The sequence below is a fragment of the Pristiophorus japonicus genome, chromosome 9, assembly GCF_044704955.1.
Source record: "Pristiophorus japonicus isolate sPriJap1 chromosome 9, sPriJap1.hap1, whole genome shotgun sequence".
Taxonomy (NCBI): Eukaryota; Metazoa; Chordata; class Chondrichthyes; family Pristiophoridae; genus Pristiophorus; species Pristiophorus japonicus.
The window spans coordinates 175,983,968-176,009,860 of NC_091985.1; the positions used below are offsets into that span (position 1 = coordinate 175,983,968).

A 25,893-nucleotide genomic window follows, 5' to 3' on the forward strand; every position below is an offset into this window, starting at 1 on the left:
GTTGGCATGCAGGTACAGCAGGCGGTGAAGGTGGCAAATGGCATGATGGCCTTCATATTGAGAGGTTGTGAGTATAGGACCAGGGAGGTCTTGCTGCAGTTGTAAAGGGCCTTGGTGAAACCACACCTTGAGTATTGTGTAGTTTTGGTCTCCTAATCTGAGGAAGGGCGTTCTTGCTATTGAGGGAGTACAGTGAAGGTTCACCAGACTGATTCCCGGGATGGCAGGACTGACATGAAGAAAGACTGGATCGACTAGGCTTATATTCACTGGAATTTAGAAGAATGAGAGGGGATCTCATCGAAGCATATAAAATTCTGATGGGATTGGACAGGTTAGATGCAGGAAGAATGTTCCCGATGTTGGGGAAGTCCAGAACCAGGGGTCACAGTCTAAGGATAAGGGGTAAACCATATAGGACCGAGATGAGGAGAAACTTTTCCACCCAGAGTTGTGAACCTGTTCTTTGGATATATTCAAAAGGGAGTTAGATGTGGCCCTTATGGCTAAAGGGATCAGGGGATATGGAGAGAAGGCTGGAGTGGGGTACTGAAGTTGCATGATCAGCCATGATCATATTGAATGGGGTAGAGGCCCGAAGGGCCGAATGGCCTACTCCTGCACCTATTTTCTATGTTTCTATGCTTCTAATTGAGTAAAGCAGAATCAGTGTAAGAATGCAGCTGTAACAGTGGAGACAAACACACCGTCTATCTCATATGGTAGCCTCTAAAGGCAAGCATGCTGGAATTTTTTTTCAGTATAAGCAACGTGACAGCAGGGCCACCGGAGGCACCAATAACTTCAGCTGGCTGTCCTTGCCTGCTGGATTTTCGGGTGAAAATAGTAGCGGTATGTGAAATTAATGTTTATGCTGCGCTCCTGATTTTAGGCCGATCTTTCGGCCTTTGGGGTCCATCGATAAGGGGGGCATTGCACAAGCATTCACAGCACAAAACGCAATTCTCGCCAACTTTAATTCAGGGTCGTTTGTGCTGCGTGAGGGGAGGGGGGTTAAAAAAAAATTCAAAAAACATTTACAAGCCCCTTAGCTACCAAATCGCTGGAAAAAAAATTAATAAAAACTTTAATGTACCTTTTTTGCAGGTTTTCTAACTTACCGCTGCTAGCAGGGCTGCATCGACAGGTTTGACCTGTCACTATTCTGGGCGTGGTGTATGGGTCGGGAGAGTGCCGAAACTCGGAGGGTAACCCAATTCGCGGCGTTACATGTCGGCACACCTCTCCTAGGCGGTATGTCCCATTGCCGCCGCAAACAACGAGCTGAGGATCCCGCCCAGGCTTTGAGGGTCAAAACCCCTCGAAAATCCGGCCCCATAGATGTGCTTTCAACACCACAGCCTATGTGAACCTTCCCCTAACCTTGGGGAAAGTCATTAGCAAAATGGGAATGTTTTAAGCTACCATGTATTCAGTGTAGCAGAGAATTTGCTCAGCAGTATTAAATGGGACAGATTTGGCAACAAGGGAACCAGCTCACTTTGTAGAGGATATTCAGCAAGTGGGGTACAGTAGCAGACTGGTTATGTTTCTGGACTAGTGATCCAGGGGCCTGGACTAATGATCCGGGGACATAAGTTCAAATCGGACCACGGCAGCTGGGGAATTTAAATTCAGTTAATTAAATAAAAAGCTAGCATCAGAAATGGTGATCATGTTACTACTGGAGTGTCATAAAATCTGGTTCACTAATGTCCTGTAGGGAAGGAAATCTGTCGTCCTTACCCGGTCTGGCTGATATGTGACTCCAGACCCACAGAATTGTGGTTTAGTCTTAAATGTAAATTTAATCAAGGCGGCGGTCCACCACCACGAGGGCAATTCGGGAAGGGTAACAGATACTGACCTTGTCGGTGACGCCCACATCCCACGAATTAATTTTTAAAAAGTGGCCCCAGAGTATAAATCATCTGCTTAAAGACTAAATACATTCTCCCTCAACACGACCCTCTTATTTTATACTCTTCCAGAAGTTGAATCTACTTTGCCCAGGTGTATCTGTTTGGGCAGGTCACCAGTCCCAGGTTTGTGCCAAGGCAGCTCTCTCATCCAGGATGGCATAGGTGCTACAACTGGCCTCAGTCCCCACAGACCAGCGGTGGTGGTTGGGGCTCAGATCATGGATACATGGGGGGCGGGAAATCATGCTCACCTGTGACTGTGATGCCCAGACTTTGCTGAGTTAGCCTGTCTCAGCTGGAGCAGGAGCAGGGTTACAATCGGCCACGTGGCCCAGGGTTAGGGAACAGTGTTCCCACACGATGCCCCTGTAGCAGAATAGCCATGGGGCAGGGGATGTTATGGGTATAAATTGATGGCCAAGGTTGCACAGGGGCTATCCTGTCCTGTTTCTGGCTGGTGTTGGGTTGGTCGTCAAAAAAACAGGCTTCAATGTCTGCAACGGTTTTTAAGTAATGGGAGAGAGGGAGGGAATGTCTGGGGTTGTGGGGGGGGGGTCTGGGGTTTGGGGGGGGGGAGGGGGAAATGTCTGGGGGTGGGGAGGGAAAGGAGTGTCTGGAGGTGGGGAGAGTGGGATTATGAGCTGAAGAAAACCAAAAATAAATCGGGTCGGTCAGTCGGGAACAATTTGAACTTTTGACAAAAATGTTCAAGCTCTGCTATCAAAGCGTTTAATACTAACATTCCTCGAGGAGATTGAAGGTTGTGCTCGAGTTGTATTATCTAGAATTACTTGGTCAACACTGCTTGCATTACAAAAGTTTCAGGCCAGCAGTCACTAAAGATTGCATTCGATAAATCAGTCACAATACTTATTGCAACACAGTATGTTACAGTTTAGTTGCACTTAATATTTATTTGCTGAATTTAGTTCTGGCAAAGTTGACTGAATAGGAAATAAATTAATTCTACCCTGTGTAACGTCTGCCGATTGAAATCTCGGTTTCTAATTGCACTGATTGAATAAGTGTAGCCTGTGACCAGTTGCCCCCTATCCTGAGGCAGACAGATTCCTCATTGCTCAGTAATGAGACTGCTGATGGGATTTTGCCTGGTTTTAATGGATTGATGGTAAATGTTGCCAACCCACCGAGACAGCATGCTGCTGCTAAAATGGTGTCATGGAGTTACATGGCTGATGATTGCCATTTCATGAATATGGGGCACTGTATGGTCTCCACCAGAGAAAGCAAGTGTACAGTATGTGAAGAATGCCTCTGCCACTAATTCTTACAAGATGTTTGGGTACAATTCCACACACACACAATGAAGCACACATTAAGCATCTTGTTAAATGGAATCTTCGAAGTTCAATTCCAGTTTTTTTGTGCAAAGTTATTTCCAGACTCAGACATTCACAGTTTGCCTTTTCTTCACTAAGTACCTTTGAACATCTATTAAAACAGGGGTTACTGCTTCTTTAAAGAGCTTCACCGCCGATACTTAAGTGTACCCCAATGTTTAGGCTTCCACTGTATCCACTTTAGTCTAGACAACTGATTTTACCAGGCAGAATTAGCCAATCTGCTTTGGCTACTTAGCTTCTTAGCTCAACACACTATTCCCACCAAATGTTAGCATTTTTGAATCCCAACTTCTAGTTCTTTAGATAAAATGACATAAACTAGTTATAACTGACTTGGGGATAGATTAGTAGTGACTTGTCCTTTAACAAAAAAAACCACTATCTAAATCCCATATTAAAACGCACATTTTAATTTAGTGCCTTCATTACTCAGAAGGAGATTTAACTCGTGCTTGAGCTGATGTATAGATTTTTTCAAAGTACATAAGGAGAAAAGTATCAGAGTCAAATTCAAATCTGTGCCTTACATCAGGATTTTCCCACTTTCCAGCTCTGGGTCCTTAGCCCTGTAGGTTACGGCACTTCAGGTGCACATCCAAGTACTTTTTAAATGTGGTGAGGGTTTCTGCCTCTCCCACCCTTTCAGGTAGTGAGTTCCAGACCCCCACCACCCTCGGGGTGAAGAAATTTCCCCTGATATCTCCTCTAAACCTCCTACCAATTACTTTAAATCTATGCCCCCTGATTGTTGACCCCTCTGCTGAGGGAAACAGGTCCTTCCTATCCCCTCTCTCCAGGCCCTTCATAATTTTATACATCTCCATCACCCACAACGCCATTCTGATAATGATCAGCAGTTTTATGAATTAAAAACTGTCTTATACACAACTCAATGTCACAACCTATGGAGGCGTGTTTAGAATAAATTAAATATAACACTGTATAGAAAAATAGTAGCCGAGATTAGCTTGCTGTGCAGCAGCAGAGGTGTGAATGCATTACCCTTGATATCTCGGTGCACAATTCCATGTTCATGTAGTACATTGATGGCAGTGGTGATCTGCTTGGTGTACAATCGGATTACATGCTCCTGCAGACCCAGCCTCGCCACTTCTTCCAGTGTGCCTTCATCACAATACTCCATGAAGATATACATCTCTTCCTGATCCAAAGAGAAACAGCATGTTCAATATGCGCAGCATCCGAATACTCACGTTTGGGGAGAGGAACTACCTTTAATCTAAAATAAAGATTCCAGAACAGCAAGTAAATGAAGAGATATTGCAGAGGGTGATTTTGCAATGCAGCGAAAGTAGCGCTCACAGGGAGCCCATCTCAGGCATTCGTCCATTCATTTTAACAGGGAGAAACATGCAGGTTCCATGAGAACAAATGGTGGTGCAAGATTGGCCCTTTTTTGTCTTTGAAAATAAAAATGCAGTCACGAACAGTGCCTCTACTGAACCTCTTCAGTAGTGCTGAAGTACAGTTTGCGATCCAGGAGTGGAAGGGATGCAGACTTAATGACACTTCAATAGTTTATTTAACCACAGAACGGTGAAGCTGAAATTTATTTGGAGCAAAATGCTGTTATATGAAACTGCTGGGAGAGGGATAAAAGGAAAGCACGCGCCAGTTAGTGTGTATAATTTGATTTTGTTATCAACCTTTGCACAAGCAGCAAGTCAAGAATTGCGCACACGAAGAAGCTGGCATTATACATAAGTTTACTACAATTCTACTTTGCCAAACACTTTATATATTCTATGAATCATTGCCACTTTAAGCTGGAGGTATCTTGTCTGGCACTGACCAACTATAATAAAAGCAGAAAATGCCAGCAACAAAGGTCGGCTTAACGTTTCAGGCCCATGACCCATCATCAAAAGTGACCAATTCTGGGCCTGTTCGGTAGGCGAGACAGGAGTCCTTTTAAGAGAGTTTACAGAAAACAGGACATATGCTGCTGCTGTATCAGCAGTCACAGTAGGAAGTTCTACAGCCTTTGATTGTTGAACACCTAAAAGTGACAGATTTATAACTGTGATGGCCTTGAAAGAAAATTCACCAGACAATTACTGTCCACTCAGTCTCCATTCCTGTTTGAGCCATCTTTCGTTTACAACCCTTTGGTACTTTCAAAGATCACTCCTTATTCACCACTCTAGACGAGAGACTGGTTGACAATGGCCCTGAAATCCCCGCCTCCCCGGGTCTGTACGAAGTGTGTACGGACCCAAGGCGGCATCGCAAAAGCCGGTTTTCCAATCTGTCAAGTACTGGCTTGACCGATCACACGCATCTCGGCAGCCAGGACATTTGCATGGGCAAGATTGCGGTATTTACCCATCTCTTGCCCAGCGAATGCCCTTAAAACTCTTGCGCCTGGTAAAAGCAGGCGCATAGCTTACTTTTACCAGCGTCAGAGTTTTAAAACATATAAAAATATATAAAATTACATTTAAGAAAAATAAATGTTAATGTTAAAAACCCTGCCCACTTAGGTAAGTTTATTTTAAACCATAATTAAAAAACTTTTTTTTTTTTTAAATCGGAAAAATATATTTTTTCCATGACATTTATTAACTTTAATTTAAATTATATGATTTTTCCCCCTATTTTTTAATTGGTGTTTTGGGGGTGTTTCTCAATTATAAGAATGAGAACTCCTATTTACGGAGTTCCCATTATTAAGAATGAGAAAATATTGTACCTGGATTGGCTGCCCAGTGCCACGTGACTCCAGACGTGCCCGCGCACCGACGGACCACGATCTTTGTTGGGCGCATCTTTTCTCTAGAATTGAGTCGAACTCTCGTGGGAAGAAGGAACTGGGACTTCAGGGCCAATGAGTTATGAGGGTATTCTCAATTGAGTTTGAAAGTACAGTATTCAATCCATATGCTGTTCTCCCTCCCCACAGACTTCCTCTCCTCAAACTGCTGACTTGTGCCAGGGTTTGGCTTTATGGGCCAAGTATGTTGTGTCTTGCCAAGTGGCCAATCTTCATTTGAGAGCCTTCAAGACCTGTTGGTCAGCAAACAGACTGAGGGCTCAATTATTCCTTTAGGTTCAGTTATGTGCTGCCTATTGCCATTGTCCAGTCCTGGTAGCCTAGGACATTATCCTAAGCATCTTTGTGAAATATTCCCATATAAAAATATTTACTGAATTGAGATAGCGAGTTTATGGAGTGAGCAAATGGTATGTTGGCCTAAAAGTATAAAAGTAAAGACATCTTACTGCAATTATATAGGGCCCTGGTGAGACCACACCTGGAGTATTGTGTACAGTTTTGATCTACTTACATAGAAACATAGAAAATAGGTGCAGGAGTAGGCCATTCAGCCCTTCGAGCCTGCACCGCCATTCGATAAGATCATGGCTGATCATTCCCTCAGTACCCCTTTCCTGCTTTCTCTCCATAACCCTTGATCCCTTTAGCCGTAAGGGCCATATCTAACTCCCGCTTGAATATATCGAATGAACTGGCATCAACAACTCTCTGCGGCAGGGAATTCCACAAGTTAACAACTCTCTGAGTGAAGGAGTTTCTCCTCATCTCAGTCTAAATGGCTTACCCCTTATCCTAAGACTAGGTCCCCTGGTTCTGGACTTCCCCAACATCGGGCGCATTCTTCCCACATCTAACCTGTCCAGTCCCATCAGAATCTTATACGTTTCTATGAGATCCCCTCTCATCCTTCTAAACTCCAGTGTATAAAGGCCCAGTTGATCCAGTCTCTCCTCATGTCAGTCCAGCCATCCCTGGAATCAGTCTGGTGAACCTTCGCTGCACTCCCTCAATAGCAAGAATGTCCTTCCTCAGATTAGGAGACCAAAACAGAACACAATATTCCAGGTGAGGTCTCGCCAAGGCCCTGTACAACTGCAGTAAGACCTCTCTGCTCGTATACTCAAATCCCCTAGCTATTAAGGCCAACATACCATTTGCCTTCTTCACCGCCTGCTGTACCTGCATGCCAACTTTCATTGACTGATGAACCATGACACCCAGTCTCGTTGCACCTCCCCTTTTCCTAATCTGCCACCATTCAGCTAATATTCTGCCTTGGTGTTTTTGCCCTTAAAGTGGATAACCTCACATTTATCCACATTATACTGCATCTGCCATGTATTTGCCCACTTACCTAACCTGTCCAAGTCACCCTGCAGCCTCTTAGCGTCCTCCTCACAGCTCACACCGCCACCCAGTTTAGTGTCATCTGCAAACTTGGAGATATTACATTCAATTCCTTCATCTAAATCGTTAATGTATATTGTAAAGAGCAGGTGTCCCAGCACTGAGCCCTGCGGCACTCCACTAATCACTGCCTGCCATTCTGAAAAGGACCCGTTTATCCCGACTCTCTGCTTCCTGTCTGCCAACCAGTTCTCTATCCACGTCAGTACAATACCCCCAATACCATGTGCTTTAATTTTGCACACCAATCTCTTGTGTGGGACCTTGTCAAAAGCCTTTTGAAAGTCCAAATACACCACATCCACTGGTTCTCCCTTGTCCACTCTGCTAGTTACATCCTCAAAAAACTCCAGAAGATTTGTCAAGCATGATTTCCCTTTCACAAATCCATGCTGACTTGGACTGATCCTGTCACTGCTTTCCAAATGCGCTGCTATTTCAGCCTTAATGATTGATTCCAACATTTTCCCCGCTACTGATGTCAGCTTAACCAGTCTATAATTACCCGTTTTCTCCCTCCCTCCTTTTTTAAAAAGTGGTGTTACATTAGCTACCTTGTAGTCCATAGGAACTGATCCAGAGTCGATAGACTGTTGGAAAATGATCACCAATGCATCCACTATTGCTACGGCCACTTCCTTAAGTATTCTGAGATGCAGACTCAGGCCCCGGGGATTTATCAGCCTTCAATCCCATCAATTTCCCACCTAATAAGGAAATCCTTCAGTGCCTCCTTCTCACTAGACCCTCGGTACATCCGGAAGGTTATTTGTGTCTTCCTTCGTGAAGACAGAACCAAAGTACTTGTTCAATTGGTCTGCCATTTCTTTATTCCCCATTATAAATTCACCTGAATCCGACTGCAAGGGACCTACGTTTGTCTTCACTAATCTTTTTTTCTTCACATATCTATAGAAGCTTTTGCAGTCAGTTTTTATGTTCCTGGCAAGCTTCTCATATTCTATTTTCCCCCTCTTAATTAAACCCTTAGTCCTCCTCTGCTGAATTCTGAATTTCTCCCAGTCCTCAGGTTTGCTGCTTTTTCTGGCCAATTTATATGCCTCTTCCTTGGATTTAACACTATCCTTAATTTCCCTTGTTAGCCACGGTTGAGCCACCTTCCCTATTTTGTTTTTACTCCACACAGGGATGTACAATTGTTGAAGTTCATCCATGTGATCTTTAAATGTTTGCCATTGCCTATCCACCGTCAACCCTTTAAGTATCACTTGCCAGTCTATTCTAGCCAATTCGCGCCTCATACCATCGAAGTTACCTTTCCTTAAGTTCAGGACCCTAGTTTCTGAATTAACCATGTCACTCCATCTTAATAAAGAATTCTATCATATTATGGTCACTCTTCCCCAAGGGGCCTCGCAAAACAAGATTGCTAATTAGACCTTTCTCATTACACATCGCCCAGTCCTCGAGTTGGTTCCTCGACATTTTTGGTCTAGAAAACCATCCTTAATACACTCCAGGAAATTCTCGTTCACCGCATTGCTACCGGTTTGGTTAGCCCAATCAATATGAATTTATAATGGGGAACAAAGAAATGGCAGACCAATTGAACAAATACTTCGGTTCTGTCTTCACGAAGGAAGACACAAATAACCTTCCGAATGTACTAGGGGACAGTGGGTCAAGTGAGTAGGAGGAACTGAAGGAAATCCTTATTAGGCGGGAAATTGTGTTAGGGAAATTGATGGGATTGAAGGCCGATAAATCCCCAGAGCCTGATAGTCTGCATCCCAGAGTACATAAGGAAGTGGCCCTAGAAATAGTGGATGCATTGGTGATCATTTTCCAACAGTCTATCGACTCTGGATCAGTTCCTATGGACTGGAGGGTAGCTAATGTAACACCACTTTTTAAAAAAAGGAGTGAGAGAGAAAAACGGGTAATTATAGACCAGTTAGCCTGACATCAGTAGTGGGGAAAATGTTGGAATCAATCATTAAGGATGAAATAGCAGCGCATTTGGAAAGCAGCGACAGGATCGGACCAAGTCAGCATGGATTTATGAAAGGGAAATCATGCTTGACGAATCTTCTGGAATTTTTTGAGGATGTAACTAGCAGAGTGGACAAGGGAGAACCAGTGGATGTGGTGTATTTGGACTTTCAAAAGGCTTTTGTCAAGGTCCCGAACAAGAGACTGGTGTGCAAAATCAAAGCGCATGGTATTGGGAGTAATGTACTGACGTGGATAGAGAACTGGTTTGCAGATAGGAAGCAGAGAGTCGGGATAAACGGGTCCTTTTCAGAATGGCAGGCAGTGACTAGTGAGGTGCCGCAGGGCTCAGTGCTGGGACCGCTGCTCTTTACAATATACATTAACGATTTAGATGAAGGAATTAAGTGCAATATCTCCAAGTTTGCGGAAGACACTAAACTGGGTGGCGGTGTGAGCTGTGAGGAGGACGCTAAGAGGCTGCAGGGTGACTTGGACAGGTTAGGTGAGTGGGCAAATGCATGGCAGATGCAGTATAATGTGGATAAATGTGAGGTTTTCCATTTTGGGGGCAAAAACAGAAAGGCAGATTATTATCTGAATGGCGGCAGATTATGAAAAGGGGAGGTGCAACGAGACCTGGGTGTCATGGTTCATCACTCACTGAAAGTTGGCATGCAGGTACAGCAGGCGATGAAGAAGGCAAATGGTATGTTGGCCTTCATAGCTAGGAGATTTGAGTATAGGAGCAGGGAAGTCTTACTGCAGTTGTATAGGGCCTTGGTGAGGCCTCACCTGGGAATATTGTGTTCAGTTTTGGTCTCCTAATCTGAGGAAGGTCGTTCTTACTATTGAGGGAGTGCAGTGAAGGTTCACCAGACTGATTCCAGGGATGGCTGGACTGGCATATGAGGAGAGACTGGATCAACTGGGCCTTTATTCACTGGAGTTTAGAAGGATGAGAGGGGATCTCATAGAAACGTATAAGATTCTTACGGGACTGGACAGGTTAGATGCGGGAAGAATGTTCCCGATGGGGGAAGTCCAGAACCAGGGGACAGTGTCTTAGGATAAGAGGTAGGCCATTTAGGACTGAGATGAGGAGAAATTTCTTCACTCAGAGACTTGTTAACCTATGGAATTCCCTGCCGCAGAGAGTTGCTGATGCCAGTTCATTGAATATATTCAAGAGGTAGTTAGATATGGCCCTTACGGCCAAGGGGATCAAGGGATATGGAGAGAAAGCAGGAAAGGGGTACTGAGGGAATGATCAGCCGTGATTTTATTGAATGGCGGTGCAGGCTCGAAGGGCCAAATGGCCTAATCCTACACCTATTTTCTATGTAGATTAAAGTCGCCCATGATAACTGCTGTACCTTTATTGCACACATCCCTTATTTCTTGTTTGATGCTGTCCCCAACCTCACTACTACTGTTTGGTGGTCTGTACACAACTCCCACTGGTGTTTTCTGCCCTTTGGAATTCCGCAGCTCCACCCATACCAATTCCACTTCATCCAGGCTAATGTCCCTCCTTACTATTGCATTAATTTCCTCTTTAACCAGCAACGCCACCCCACCTCCTTTCCCCCTCTGTCTATCCTTCCTAAATACCCCTGGATGTTGAGTTCCCAGCCTTGGTCACCCTGGAGCCATTACATCATATCTGTTAACTGCTATCTGAGCAGTTAATTCGCCCACCTTATTCCGAGTACTCCCTCGCATTGAGGCACAGAGTCTTCAGGCTTGTCTTTTTAGCACCCTTTGCCCCTTTAGAATTTTGCTGTAATGTGGCCCTTTTTATTTTTTGCCTTGGGTTTCTCAGCCCTCCACTTTGACTATTCTCCTTTCTATCTTTTGCTTCTGCCTCCATTTTATTTCCGTGTGTCTCCCTGCATAGGTTCCCATCCCCCGAAGAAGGATATGCTTGCCAGTGAGGGAGTGCAACGAAGGTGCACCAGACTGATTCCTAGGATGGAGGGATTGTCTTATGAGGAGAAATTGAGTAGACTAGGCCAATATTCTCGAGTTTAGAAGAATGAGAGGTGATCTAATTGAAACATACAAAATTCTTACAGGGTTTGACAGGGTAGATGCAGGGAGGATGTTTCCCCTGGCTGAAGAATCTAGAACCAGGGTCACAGTCTCAGAATAGGGGGTCGGCCATTTAGGATTGAGATGAGGAGAAATTTTTTCACTCCGAGGGTGGTGAATCTTTGGAATTCTCTACCCCATAGGGCTGTGGAGGCTCAGTCCTTGAGTATATTGAAGTGCGCAATCGATAGATTTTTGGATATTAAAGGAATCCAGGGATATGGGGATAGTGCAGGAAAGTGGAGCTGAAGTAGAAGATCAGCCATGGTCTTATTGAATGACGGAGCAGGCTCGAGGGGCCAGATGGCCTACTCCTGCTCCGAATTCTTATGTTTAACCACGAGTCAATAAATTATAAAGACCTCTGCCTTTCATACCTTAAAATGCAACCTCGATACTTGGATACAGGAGGAAATCAAAGCAAATAGCTTTTCACTCAAACTGCACAGTACTTGAAAAGATAATTTGAACCAGTGTGATTGGAGAGTATTTGAATTACTTACCCTGTGAAGTTCTACACCAAAATATCTAACCAGGTTTGGGTGTTTGATACCTTCAAAAATTTTCAATTCATCTGCTGTCTCCTTGATTGTTTTATGATCATTTGGTTGGAAGCGAATCTATAGATATCAAGGACATCAAAATGTAAAGTCAGTAGTAAAGAAAGAAAGAGATTTGCATTTATATAGCACCTTTCACAACCTCAGGATGTCCCAAAGTGCGTTACAATGAAATACTTTTATCTTTGAAGTGTAGTAACACGGCACCCAAGGTGCGCACAGAAAGCTCTTACAAAAGCAATGATAGTGACGAGATTAATTCTTTTTTTTAATGTTGGTTTAGGGATAAATATTGGCCAGGACACCAGATACAACTCCCCTGCTCTTCTTCGAAATAGTGCTGTGGTATCTTTTATGTCCACCTGAGAGAGCAACCGGGACCTCTGTTTAACGTCTCATCTGAAAGACGGCAACTCTGACAGTGCTGTGCTCCCTCAGCAGTGCACTGGGAGTGTCAGCGTAGATTTTTGTGCTCAAGTCCCTGGAGTGGGACTTTAGCCCACAACCCTCTGACTCAGACGAGAGTGCTGCCCACTGAGCCACAGCAGTCATACAATGGCTTTAATTTCAGTAAATGTTTTGAGTGGCCCACGAATGAAAGCAGTGACATGGGCAGCAGACATTATCATTCCAGTTTCACTGATGTGAGAAATCAGACTTGCTTGCCAATCCAACTAAAACTATTTTCAAAGGAATTATACAATACAGAAATACAAATGTATACATGGGATCAAATGAAACACACCGAGTCAATTTGATGTATTTCCACTTGAACAGACCGCCAGTGATTTTCCAGTCACGAGCAGCAGTCAGCAGCCCATGTATTATTCAAACTACTTTGCCAACTACATATTTTTAGAGCCGGATTTTTGGCGAAAACGGTAGCGATGTGTGAAAATGATCGTTTTCGCTGTGCTACAGTTTTTGGGCCGAGCTTTCGGCATTTCCGTCTGTATCGAGGCATCGGTAAGGGAGGTGTTGCACAAGCATTCATGGTGCAAAACGCAAGTTTCGGCAACTTTAGTCTGGGGTTATTTGTGCTGCGAGAGGCGTCCTGTGGGAGGGCGGGAAAAAATTCCAAAAAACATTCCAAAAACATTTACAAGACCCTTAACTAAGTAATCGCTGCAAAAAAATGTCAAAGAAAGAATTTTAAGGTACCTTTTTTTGCAGGTTTTCATACTTACTGCTGCTGGAGGGCTGTACCGACAGGTTTGACCTGTTGGTATTCTGGGCCCAGCGTAAGGGTCGGGAGGGAGCCGAAAGGCCAACGCAAACGCAATCCGAGTCGTTGCACATCAACGCACCTCTCCCCGGCGGTACTGTACTTGGAAACGCCGCCGCAAACAGGTACCCGAGGATCCCGCCCGGGCTTTGCGACAGGTTTTCGCCACAGAGGGTCAAATCGTGGCAAAAACCCGGTCGCAAACCTCACAGAAATTCGGCCAAACATTTTGCATTTGGAACTCCCTCCCTAACAGCACTGTGGGAGTACCTTCCCAATACTGACTGCAGCGATTTAAGGCAGCAGCTCACCATCTTCTTCTCAAGGGCATTTAGGGATGGGCAATAAATGCTAGCCCCGTCAGTGACACCCACATCCCGGAATAAATAGAAAAAGCGTGCAAAGCATGGGAAAAGTGTGCAAAGCATGGGAAACGGCACAAAACTTAAATCACTATCAAAAATGTCATTTCACATAAATTTCCGACAACACCCCTCCCTCGAGTGGCCGCATTGGCTCCCTACCCATCCCATTATATAACCCTCAAAATAAAATTTCTTGCATAAGGAACTCATTGAAGAAACTTCAACAATGGCGGACAAGAAGCAAAAACTTTCCGATACACTGTCCATCTCATCTAACTGTAAACAGGATTTGCTCGCACACGCCTCCATTCTCTGAGGGGCCTTCGGTGTGCTGTGTGTTCCATTTCAGAAGCTTGCGCCCCATTATTTTTCGGACCTCCCTCCGTGGGGAACCTTTAATCCCCACAGAAAATTATATGGAATAATCCTATGAAAACAGACTCCTGGTGCCGAAGCTCACATTCTTGGAGTGCATATTGACAATTCTCTGCTCCTCCCATGCTTTCCTGACCATTAAGTATGGAGAACGATGGGGATGCGTGCTTGTACTCCTGAGATGCGCTCTGGGCAGACAAGGCTGTACATCGGAGCATAATTTCAGGAATATACCCCTCTGATACATATACAATCCCTGCACATGTACAGACAGTTCCCAGCGCAGGGACTGGGTAGATTATTTGTCACTGCTTGTTTGCCTTTCCAACTCCCGCTGGCCTACGGTTACACATTTGTATCCCTTTGTTATCCCTCTTTCAAATGGTTAGAAGTGGACAGTGGATTGATGACAAGATCAAGGCCAGCTTAACTGAGCCAGGCTGGGGCTGGGGCTGTGATTGGAGCTTGCCACTCTGATCTCGAGACTGCTGCAGTTTGGGGAGCGCAGGGTGAACATGGACTAGCCAGTGGAAATAGGAGTGGGGAGCAGAGGAACGGGGACTGGGAGTGAAATGGGCTCTGTGGGAAGAGTGTGTCAGTGTTAAAAGACAGCTTAAATAAAATGTACCAACGAAATGCTGTCTCATTGCGTCCCCTGTGGAGTACAAGAACGACTCGAGATTTCCCACCAGGTCTCCAGGCCAGGCCCGTAGATGGGGGAAGTGCACGGAATTGGACTGTGCCGACATGGTGAAGGACCGGTGCTGACAACTGTGCCCGGGCAGGACCTCCCAGGTCAGGGAGAGGATGGTATTGACACAACTGAACCGAAGGGGATACAATAACAACTTGCATTTATATAGCACCATTAACATAGTAAAACATCCCAAGGCACTTCACAGGACTGTTGTCAAGCAAAATTTGACAACCGAGCCACATAAGGAGATATTAGGGCAGAAGCTCAAAAGCTTGGTCAAAGAGATAGGTTTTAAGGAGTGCCTTAAAGAATGAAAGAGAGGCGGAGAGGTTTAGGGAGGGAGTTCCAGAGCTTGGGGCCCAGGCAGCTGAAGGCATGGCCACCAATGGTGCAGCGATTAAAATCGGGGATGCTCAAGAGGCCGGAATTGGGAGAAGTGCACAGATCTCGAAGGATTGTAGGGCTGAAAGGGATTACAGAGATGGGGAGAGGCGAGGCCATGGAGAGATTTGCAAACAAGGATGTGAATTTTTTAATTGAGGCATTACCGACAGGAGCCAATGTAGGTCAGCGGGCGCAGGGGCGATGGGTGAGCAGGATTTTTGGATGGGCTCAAGTTTACAGAGGATGCAATGTGGGAGGCCAGCCAGGAGAGTGTACAAAGCAACAAATATGGGCTACAATAGAATAGACTTAGACTGGATCCCGAAGATGGAGCACAAGTGACCTGTTGCGGAGATTTGAAAATAACAGATGAAGTCGCAAAAAAAAAAAAAATTTATTTTCCAACTAGAAAGAGATTTCCCTATAATGCTTCCAAATTTTATAAAAACAAAAATTACAATTGGTTTCAGAAAGGACTCATTTTAAGCAGTTGGAGCAGTGTTTTCAGAGAGGGAGCCAAACAACACTGTACTTCTATACAAGGGCAGAATGGGAGTAAATGCTAGGAGATTATCTGCATTTGAGTGTTGTTATTTTGATTTCTAATCAGCTCTGGAAAACATATCCCAGTGCATGTGAAAGTAGTTTGTTTCTTCTAGTACACAGTGATTCATTGTGTGTGACATAGCATCCCCCTCCAGTGTTATAGGACAGAACATCACCAGACTCCGTGTGCAGTTTGACAGGAAACCGCCAGCACTTAGAAAGCAACATTCCTCAAAAACAAGAGACACTTACTTCCTTCATTGCCATCAGCTCTCCGGTATCAACATTTATACATGTGTACACTTTCCCGTACTGTCCTTCACCTGGACAAACAAAGAATATTGTGGTTATATGCATGCCAGAGGTTTTAGATAGCACTAAGTGGAGAGATGGCATAGCTCCTCACAAATAGCATGGGTTATTATGTACAAGAGATGCAGGGCTAGAATTTCCAGTGGCTCACTGCCCGGTTTCTCGGCCGTTTTGGATGAGAACCGGGTCGGCGAAAAACTCCCCAGCTAAAGCATGCCGCCAGCATGCAACATCCACAGATTGTCCTGGCGCGATCTTTGGCTGAGCGGGGACCTGTAGGCAAGTATGAGGAAAAAAACACATTTAAACCGCCCACCAGGATCAGCGGAGCTGGGCGGTAGGTAAGTAGGTCTGCAAGAAAAAGGGTAAGTGATTGGTTTTATACTACTTGTTTTCAAAATCTGTTGGGGTGATTTAATTTAAAAAAGTGTCTTGGGAATGTTTTTTTGATTTTTTTTTTAAGTTAGGTTTTTTTGAAAAAATTATTTTTATTCTTTTTCTCGTATTAGGCCCTCGGTGTAGCCTCGATGTAAATTTTTTATAGATTTTTAAATTTATCAGCCGTTTTCTTTCGTCACTGCCCAATCTAACCGACATTGCCCAGATTGGGGGTGCAAGGCCCACATTTTTCACTAGGCGGATTTTTTTCCGGGAAGTTTTTGCGGCGATAATCTTCCCAGCAATGGCGGTTTTTTGAGCGGCAATCGGGCGCTGGCGGGCTTTGGGGAAATTCTAGCCCGCAGACTACCACAGGTGTGGGAATATTATGCTTAAGGTGTTTGCCTATTCCATTGTCTAAACTGAAGTCACCATTTTATACAAATCAAAATCTTTAAAACTCAAATAATGCAACATTTTGTTTACAAAAACATCAAGCTGATTTTATTCGTCTACATTTTGTTTGAACCCAATACAATAGGGCAAGGTGGAAAGCTCACTTCAACAAAGCTGACCAATTATTGGCCGACACAATGCATTATCCATCAGAACATTATTACAAAGAACACCTACTCTCATTTATGGCAGTCCAGTTATTTGCTAATCAAATGCTTTGTCCTTTCAAACCAAAACTAAAAACAGTTGTGTGTTGGATATTTAAGGATAAAGACAAATTGCAGTTATAATGACACTGAAGTCAACAAATAAAATAAGCCGCATTTATAGTTCAGACACTATTACCAAGTACAATTAAGGCTCGTTCGTTTCTTGGAAATATAACAGCACTTTAAATCCCAACAGTTTGATGTATGTCAAATTCAGAGGTGGAGCAGATTTAGCGAGCACCATTTCACATTTGGTAAATCACTATTTACATCAGGATCGTCCACCTCAGCTAACCAAGGGCCTAGGATTGAGCCATGGCGTGTGTGAGCAGTCACCTGTTCTCAGCTGAGGCAACAGCAGCGTTGCTGCAATCGGCTCAAACTGCCTTGGGCTGGATTTGCACAGCTGAACACTATTCTGCTTAAAATGGGCGTGCATGTGAGGACTCATTTAGCATTGGCATTTAGGACAAACCACAAAGGTCTATCAGCACCTGTGCATCGTAACTCTACCTCGAGCAAGTCCACACCCCCCTTCCCCCCCCCGCACCGTGCGAGTCCGTACCTCCCCCCACCGCCCCACTGAGTGAGTCTGTAACCCCCCCCCAACCCCACCCCACTGAGTGAGTCCGTAACCCCCCCCAGCGAGTCTGTAAACCCCCTGCCACTGAGTGAGTCCGTAACCACCCCCACCCCGCCACTGAGTGAGTCCGTAACCCCCCCGCCCCACTGAGTGAGTCCGTAACCCCCCAACAACCCCGCCCCACTGAGTCCGTAACCCCCCCCGCCCCACTGAGTGAGTCCGTAACCCCCCCAACCCCGCCCCACTGAGTGAGTCCGTAACCCCCCCCAGCGAGTCTGTAAACCCCCTGCCACTGAGTGAGTCCGTAACCACCCCCCACCCCCCCGCCACTGAGTGAGTCCGTAACCCCCACCCCACTGAGTGAGTCCGTAACCCCCCCCGCCCCACTGAGTGGGTCCGTAACCACCCCCCAACCCCACCCCACTGAGTGAGTCTGTAACCCCCCCCGCCCGAGTGAGCCCGTAACCCCCCCACCCCCACGCGAGTCTGTAACTCCCCCGCCCCACTGAATGAGTCTGTAACCACCCCCCCCTTCCCAACCCGAGCGTGGCAGTCCATAACTGCCCCCCCCCCCCCCCCCATAGCCAAGAGAAGGAGAAAACTGAGTTTTTCTTTTAACATCATTTTTGTTTCTGTACACGAGAGCTACATAAACCGAATGCTTATTTTTACACCCAAAACTCCAACATTACCTATTTTATTTCCTCGCTGCCATTTAAACGTCACTTTTCTTAAGCCAACTTGCATGACATTATCGTAAGATTTGGGAATGTCGCAGACTTGGCCAATGATATTCTTTCGCTTCATCTGATGGTTCTGTTGCTGCTCAAAGGATTTAATGGACTTGCGGACAGCATCAATTCGACTCTGCTTGGCAGCTAGGTCTAGGAAATTAAACACACACACACCTTCAATCTGTAATCTACACCAAATGACGGCCCACAATAATGAGTGAGATTTGCCTGTTCTCCTCCCCCCCCGCCCCGCGAGCAAAGTGCCCGTATTAGACACGTGCCGATAAAGTAACATTTCCAAAATAAAATGCCTCAATTCTTATCCCCTTTGCTGCTGTGTTTTGCAGATTCAAATCTATTTAATGGAAATTGTGCTTCCTCTGACACTGGTCAACTGTTCTTTCAGACTAATCATCACCACCTGCTTTATGAAGGGAAGGGGAAAGGAAAAAGTAGAGATGGATGCAAGACAGAGATATTGTGGTTCAGCGGAAATAATGGAATGTTGAAAAAAGGGAATAAGAACATAAGAAATAGGAACAGGAGTAGGCCATACAGCCCCTCGAGCCTGCTCTGCCATTTAATACGATCATGGCTGATCTGTTCAGACTCAGTTCCACTTCCCCGCCCGCTCCCCATAACCCTTTATCCCCTTATCGGTTAAGAAACTGTCTATTTCTGTCTTAAATTTATTCAATGTCCAAGCTCTCTGAGGCAGCGAATTCCATAGATTTACAATCCTCAGAGAAGCAATTTCTCATCTCAGTTTTAAATGGGCGGCCCCTTATTCTAAGATCATGCCCTCGAGTCCAACAGCTGAGTGGAGAGCGCCACTGCATGGCTTGGTATTGAACCAGCCACGACTGGAATGCCCTTGTTCTGACCTTCAGTGTGCGCCAAGTTATCAACTTCAGCCATGGGACCAGCGAGCTTGGGGTATTTACTTGAAGGATAACCGGTCAGGGATACTGCTCACGGTCCCTTATAAGTTTGTGCTGGAATCAAATTCAGTAGTGATGCCCCTGTGGCTGAACTACCCCCGACACAGCAGGCCCTTGGGTAACGGACTGGAGGGCAGCTAACCCCTGTAGAACTACGCCCGACATGAGTCACCCATCTACATGAGTGGAGGGGAGGAAAGGGGGGTAAAATTAAGAAAAAAAACATGAAGTCTGCCAAGAACGAGATATGCTTTGGTTAACAGTAGAAATTGAAGTGAACTGGTCAGGGGACACTCGAGAACATATCTGCACCTACGTACAAACATTACACGTTTTAATAGAAGGGTAACAATTTGTCTTCCCGGATGGCTCAGCAAATTTATCTAGTGAGTAAGTGAAGCACTGAGTCCCAAAACCCATTGTTTGTGGAGATAGCGGATCCCAGCTACAACTAGCCCTAGTTGAAGGATCCGGCAAGGTTCCCGCTCCTGATTACTGCGCAGCAACTCCTGCACGTTGTGGGGAATAGGCTGAAAATCAGATTAAACGTGCCTTCGGTGTCTCCCAGTAACCAGCTGACATTCATCATCAAAGGCCACCCAAGAAAAATGGCCACTTGGTTGCGGTGCTGGGTGGTGTCTGGTGCATATGGAACCACAGCCCAGCACGGAACCAAACACCTTCTGCAGAAGGTGAGCTGGAGAAAAATTGGCAAGAGGAAAAATAAAGTACAAGTTTTCACTTGTTTTGCCTTTTAAATCACTAGTATTTTCCCAATGGTTGACTGGCATTGATTTTTGCACTGATTTTCAGAGCATTGACACTCGATATACGATGTTATAACACAATATAATCTTATTGATAAGCAGCTCTGCTGGTAACCCAGTCGCACTTTACAGAGATGCCAACTGGGATGGCAGCATGTTCCGAAGATAACACAGGTAAATACGCTCATATTTCTTGCTTAAGGACATGCATGTGTGCGCCTCTTCAGGACAATAAATAACTGAAGGCTCTGGGCACGGATAAAACACACAGGACTCGGGGAATATAAGCTTGGGTCATGGGAGCCACAACTACATTTCAGCCAATGAGGTGGGCAGTGATCATGCTCAATCCAATTTCATCATTAGGTGCAGGGTAAAGAGATTTACCATGGATCTAACCTGTACTTTTATCGGAGTCTATAATGTCCCTCACCAACAATAACTTGTATTTATATAGCGCCTTTAACACAGTGAAAGGTCCCAAGGCGCTTCACAGGAGTATTAGGAGTTAAAAGATTTGACACTGAGCTACATAAGTAGAAATGAGCACAGGTGACTAAAAGCTTGGCCAAAGAGGTATGTTTTAAGGAGCGTCTTGAAGGAGGAGAGGTTTAGGGAGGGAGTTCCAGAGCTTGGGGCTCAGGCAGCTGAAGGTACAGCCACCGATGGTTGAGCGATTATAATCAGGGATGCTCAAAGATGGCAGAATTAGAGGAATGCAGACGGGGGGTTTTGGGGCTGGAGGAGATTACAGAGATAGGGAGGGGCGAGGCCATGGAGGGATTTGAAAATAAGGATGAGAATTCTGAAATCACTTAACCGGGAGCCAATGTAGGTCAGCGAGCACAGGGGTGATGGGTGAACGGGACTTGGTGCGAGTTAGGACACGGGCTGATTTTGGATCACCTCATAGTTTATGTAGGGTAGAATGTGGGAGGTCAGCCAGGAGTCTTGAACCAGGAGAGGCTTGGAATAGTCAAGTCTAGAAGTACCATATACACACACAACATACCAACCATTACTTCCCCGGCAAAATTAACTTCGCAGTTCTGATTGAAATCAGCAAGACTACCAGAAAAAAAAAAAGTGCAGCAAAGCATCTCATATTATCTCTCTCACCAGATGGGCTACACCATAGTGCATCGCAGGATCATCGTAAGTGGAACATGGCACATTTATCCACAAAACGTGAATGAGCAGTGCTCTGTACTAATTTTGATTTTCTTTTTACAATGAAGTTACTTTAAATCAGGGATCTTGGGAAAATGTGCAGCTGTGATAGAACGTTATGTATTTTAACTTTTTAAAAAAAAACCTTAGGTGAAGGCGGCATACTCCTTCAATGAAAGCACTGCAGCAAAATAAAACTGCAAGGGTTCAGAATATCAGAACAGTTTTGTTTTATAAAACATCCTTGAAAGTTCATCAAGTGCATATTACCAGAATGATACTGTTACCTTTTGACTGACTTAGCATAGAACGAAGCTCCCAGCTTCTTCGTGCACTAACACTTGGATCTCCTTTAGGATATGTAGGCTCTGGGGAAGAGAATAAATTCAAGAGTCACTCAATTCTACAACTATAAAGTGACCAATGGTGGGAAGATCCCAAACTAAACACATTGTCGTGACTTCAACTAAACTCCTAAAGTCTTAGGGTGGTGAAGTGGTTCAGCATTACACCAGCAGGTGGCACCACAGAGACACAACCACAAAAACTTGCATCTATTTGGTGCCTTTAACATAGTAATTCAGAGACCGTGGCGGTGTCGAGAAGTGGTGGTGAGATCGAGCTGGGTGTTGTCAGCATACATGTGGAAACTGACGCTGTGTTTTCAGATGATATCGCTGAGGCGCAGCATGTAGGTGAGACATAGGAGGGTAATGGTGTGGGAGCAGGAAGAAAAGCCATTGCAGGAGATTCTCTGGCTACGACTGGAGAACGAACAATGGATCCAGGAGAGTGCAGTCCCACCCAGCTGGACGGCGCGAAGTGTTGGAGGTGGACGGTGTGGTCAGACGTGCCACAGCTGCAGACAGGTCCAGAAGGACGAGGAGCGATGGTTTGCCTTTGTCACAGTCGCAAAGGATGACATTTGTGACTTTGATCAGGGCTGTTTCGGTACTGTGGCAGGGGTGAAACCTGATTGGAGAGATTCAAACATGGAGTTCTGGGAAAGATGGATATGGATTTGGGAGGCGACAACACATTCAAGGACTTTGGAGAGGAAAGGGCGGTTGGAGATGGGGCGGTAGTTTGTAAGGACGGAGGGATGAAAGGTGGGGCATTTTTGAGGAGAGGGTCGATGACGGCAGATTTGAAGGCGAGGGAGACAGTACCTGAGGAGAGGAAACTGTTAATATCAGCAAACATGGGGGCCGGGAAGGGAAGCTGGGTGGTCAGCAGTTTGGTGGGAATAGGGTCAAGGGAGCAGGAGGTGGGTCTCACGGGCAAGATGAGCTTGGGGAGATGGGGGAGAAACGAGAGAAAGATCGGAGTTTAGGGGTAGGGCAGGGATCAGTATGGCTGTATTATTAAACATTGCACCTTGAGCACACTACATTCGATGGAGACTTCCTTACCCTCACGGTCCTCAGTGGGACTGGAGTGTCGGCTCAGCGACTTGAATTGCAGCTCAGCTGCTATGGATGCTAGGCGGTCATTTTCAGGGACACTCGAACCCCTATATTCACAGAAACAGAAACATTCCAACGTATCCCATACCGTCTGCATTTCAATACACTTCAAAATTTGACTGCTAATATACTTTGTACTGTATTATATGAACACCTTTGATTTTTTTTTTACAATATATAAACAAATCCCTTCCCCCCCAGGAAGCATAGCAGGAGGGAATTCAGACTTCCTGTCGCCAGCCACACTATTCCTGCTCGGTTCATCCAATGAGACACCAAATGCCAGATAAAAGGCCCCAGATGCTTGTGGCAATGCTCACAGCGAGAAAGGCTGATTTCATCCAAGATGGCAGACACGTGACGTGAGTTGCTCGACTGTTGATAGTAAGTGTGGACAACTCAGAGAGAAGCACACTTTCAGACACTGCCGACGAGTGATTGTTTGAGTGCTTGGCAGCCCCTTAAGGACACAATACTACTTACAACTTGCAGCACATCGTTTTGTATTCAGAATAACTGACGAAAGCAGCTTATGAAAATCACTGACTCACCGATACAATATCCCTGACTCAATACTGGGGACATTTTGTAGCCGTGAATGCACAAACTTTCCACTTTTTAAATGACGGATCAGCCAGTGATCTGTACTTGACCACACAATTAAATCAAAGACCAACATAAAAGATTTCAATGAGGAACACCGTATTTAATTCCGTTTTCACGTGTTAGAAAAGCTTTCGGAATTCCGTTATGCCCGTGCCACTTAAATTAAGCAGATTTGGAATTACAATACCAGCGAACTACTAGCGAGGCAGCCATTATGTATTTACTCCTTGTGTAAAGTAATGTGAAACTTCGCACCTGTTTAAATGTAAAAGCACTCTCTGCCTGTGACCGTGTTGGTGCTTAACACACTATTAATTTCTTCCTGTTTAAAAAGACAGCTTCTGCCAACACATTTCCTCTTTAATCTTATGCTTTCAAGCAGCTGATACAAGGTGATGTAAAAGGCATCTACAGTCTACTCATAACAATTCAAAATCAAATTATTGGGCTGACAAAAAATGGAACTATCCAATCATTGACTTAAGCAATGCCAATAACAATTAGCATGAGCCTGCCTTTTCTGTAATGGGGGATTTTATTGCGGAGCGAAAGATTGAGGTAGCGGAAGAATTTGAATGAAGCAACTTTTAATTGAGTATTTAACTGCAATGCCCCGTAAATGCAGGAACACCAGATTAAACATTTCTCCCAACTGATATAAGAACATAAGAAACAGGAGCAGCAGTAGGCCCCAAGACCCCTCGAGCTTGCTCCACTATTCAATCAGATCATGGCTGATCATCGACCTCAACTCCACTTTCCCACCTGATCTCCCTACCTTGATTCCCCTCGACCCCAAAAATCTATCTCTCTCAGCCTTGAATATATTCAGAGACTCAGCATCCACAGCACTCCAGAGCAGAGAATTCCAAAGATTCACAACCCTCTGAGTGAAGAAATTCCTCCTCATCTCTGTCTTAAATGGCCTTCCCCTTATCCTGAGACTATGCCCCCTGGTTCTAGACACTCCAGCCAGAGGAAACAACCTCTCAGCATCTACCCTGTCAATCCCCTTCAGAATCTTGTATGTTTCAATAAGATCACCTGCTAAACTTCAGAGTATAGGGTATATATACGCAGAATAAGACTGTATAGGGCCATGCTTGACCGCTGTTCATGCTGTGGGTGAAACTACCTTATTTCATTTGCAGTGCCTGCAGACTTGGTGTGATTGAGGTCCCCACCAACTATAGGGGCTGAGCGAATGACAGCAGCGATGCATTGGGTCCGCACTTCAGAGCCAAGACTCCTCGGGCTGTGAAAAGGAGAGATGCAGAAAACAAGTCAAGAACACATGAATGCAGCTGACAATTAATGCAAGAAAAATAAATGAAGATTTCATGCAGTTTATTTCTATAGTATTCACATTTGTGGTTTGATGCCAAAAGAAAGTGCAGAATCAATTGAACAAATACTGGCAAGTGCACTCTAATTTGTGTACTGAATATAGCACAACCATAAAAATAACTATAATCGCCTTAAGGTTCTTCTGCAATATGACTAATGGAGTTTCACCACTATTGCTAATGCCAACTCTTGCTTTTAGCTAGATTATACTGTTTTTATTCCGGTGCTGCTGCAGGTTGCTAGGTTATTGCACAGCTGCCATAACAAGGTGATAATAAAGTGCATTCGGAGAATGCTATAATTCTATCGTGAGAGTTAGGGGTTAGCAATTTTTTTCTCGTAATAAACTGGCTTAGTGAGGATCTGAAAAATAACTGAGTTACATGGAGATATTAACTGGTGATCAAAGCTGAAATATCCCTAATTTGAGGGAGTTAACGTACTATTGGTAACAAGTCTACTAGTAGGTTACCAAATGCAGTAAAATGGACTGGCGGGCTCTTCATTTAAAGTAGATTAAGTTGAGAATTTGGTTACTGCTCTACAGTCATGTAACAATGATTTCAGGCACGTATTACAGGACGCAGTACAAGCTACACATCATTAGACATGCCAAGAGCAGATCGCAAAGCTAAACAACAAAAGTGAAATACCGAATGAAATAAATAAATTAAATTACCACACACAGTAAACAGCATGGCTATTGGAGAGACTGCAGGAGGGTGACGATTGGTCACGGAGACTGCAGGAGTGTGACGATTGGTCACGGAGACTGCAGGAGGGTGACGATTGGTCACGGAGACTGCAATAGGATGACGATTGGTCACGGAGACTGCAGGAGGGCGACGATTGGTCACGGAGACTGCAGGAGGGTGACGATTGGTCACAGAGACTGCAGGAGGGTGACGATTGGTCACAGAGACTGCAGGAGGGTGACGATTGGTCACGGAGACTGCAGGAGGGTGACGATTGGTCACGGAGACTGCAGGAGGGTGACGATTGGTCACGGAGACTGCAGGAGGGTGACGATTGGTCACGGAGACTGCAGGAGGGTGACGATTGGTCACGGAGACTGCAGGAGGGTGACGATTGGTCACGGAGACTGCAGGAGGGTGACGATTGGTCACGGAGACTGCAGGAGGGTGACGATTGGTCACGGAGACTGCAGGAGGGTGACGATTGGTCACGGAGACTGCAGGAGGGTGACGATTGGTCACGGAGACTGCAGGAGGGTG

At 45.1% G+C, this 25,893-nt stretch overlaps 1 protein-coding gene across 3 annotated transcripts in view; it reads right to left on the minus strand.

Moving 5' to 3' along the window:
* map3k4 (mitogen-activated protein kinase kinase kinase 4) overlaps positions 1 to 25,893 on the minus strand; it is a 259,054-nt gene that overhangs the window by 18,485 nt on the left and 214,676 nt on the right. For all 3 annotated transcript variants that reach the window (XM_070890163.1, XM_070890164.1, XM_070890165.1), the window contains 7 exons: positions 24,447 to 24,566; positions 22,652 to 22,752; positions 21,527 to 21,607; positions 18,320 to 18,511; positions 15,942 to 16,012; positions 12,041 to 12,157; positions 4,289 to 4,448 (listed from right to left, as the gene is read on the minus strand). In XM_070890163.1, coding sequence (XP_070746264.1) covers positions 4,289 to 4,448; positions 12,041 to 12,157; positions 15,942 to 16,012; positions 18,320 to 18,511; positions 21,527 to 21,607; positions 22,652 to 22,752; positions 24,447 to 24,566 — 842 coding nt within the window. The remainder of the gene's footprint in view (positions 1 to 4,288; positions 4,449 to 12,040; positions 12,158 to 15,941; positions 16,013 to 18,319; positions 18,512 to 21,526; positions 21,608 to 22,651; positions 22,753 to 24,446; positions 24,567 to 25,893) is intronic.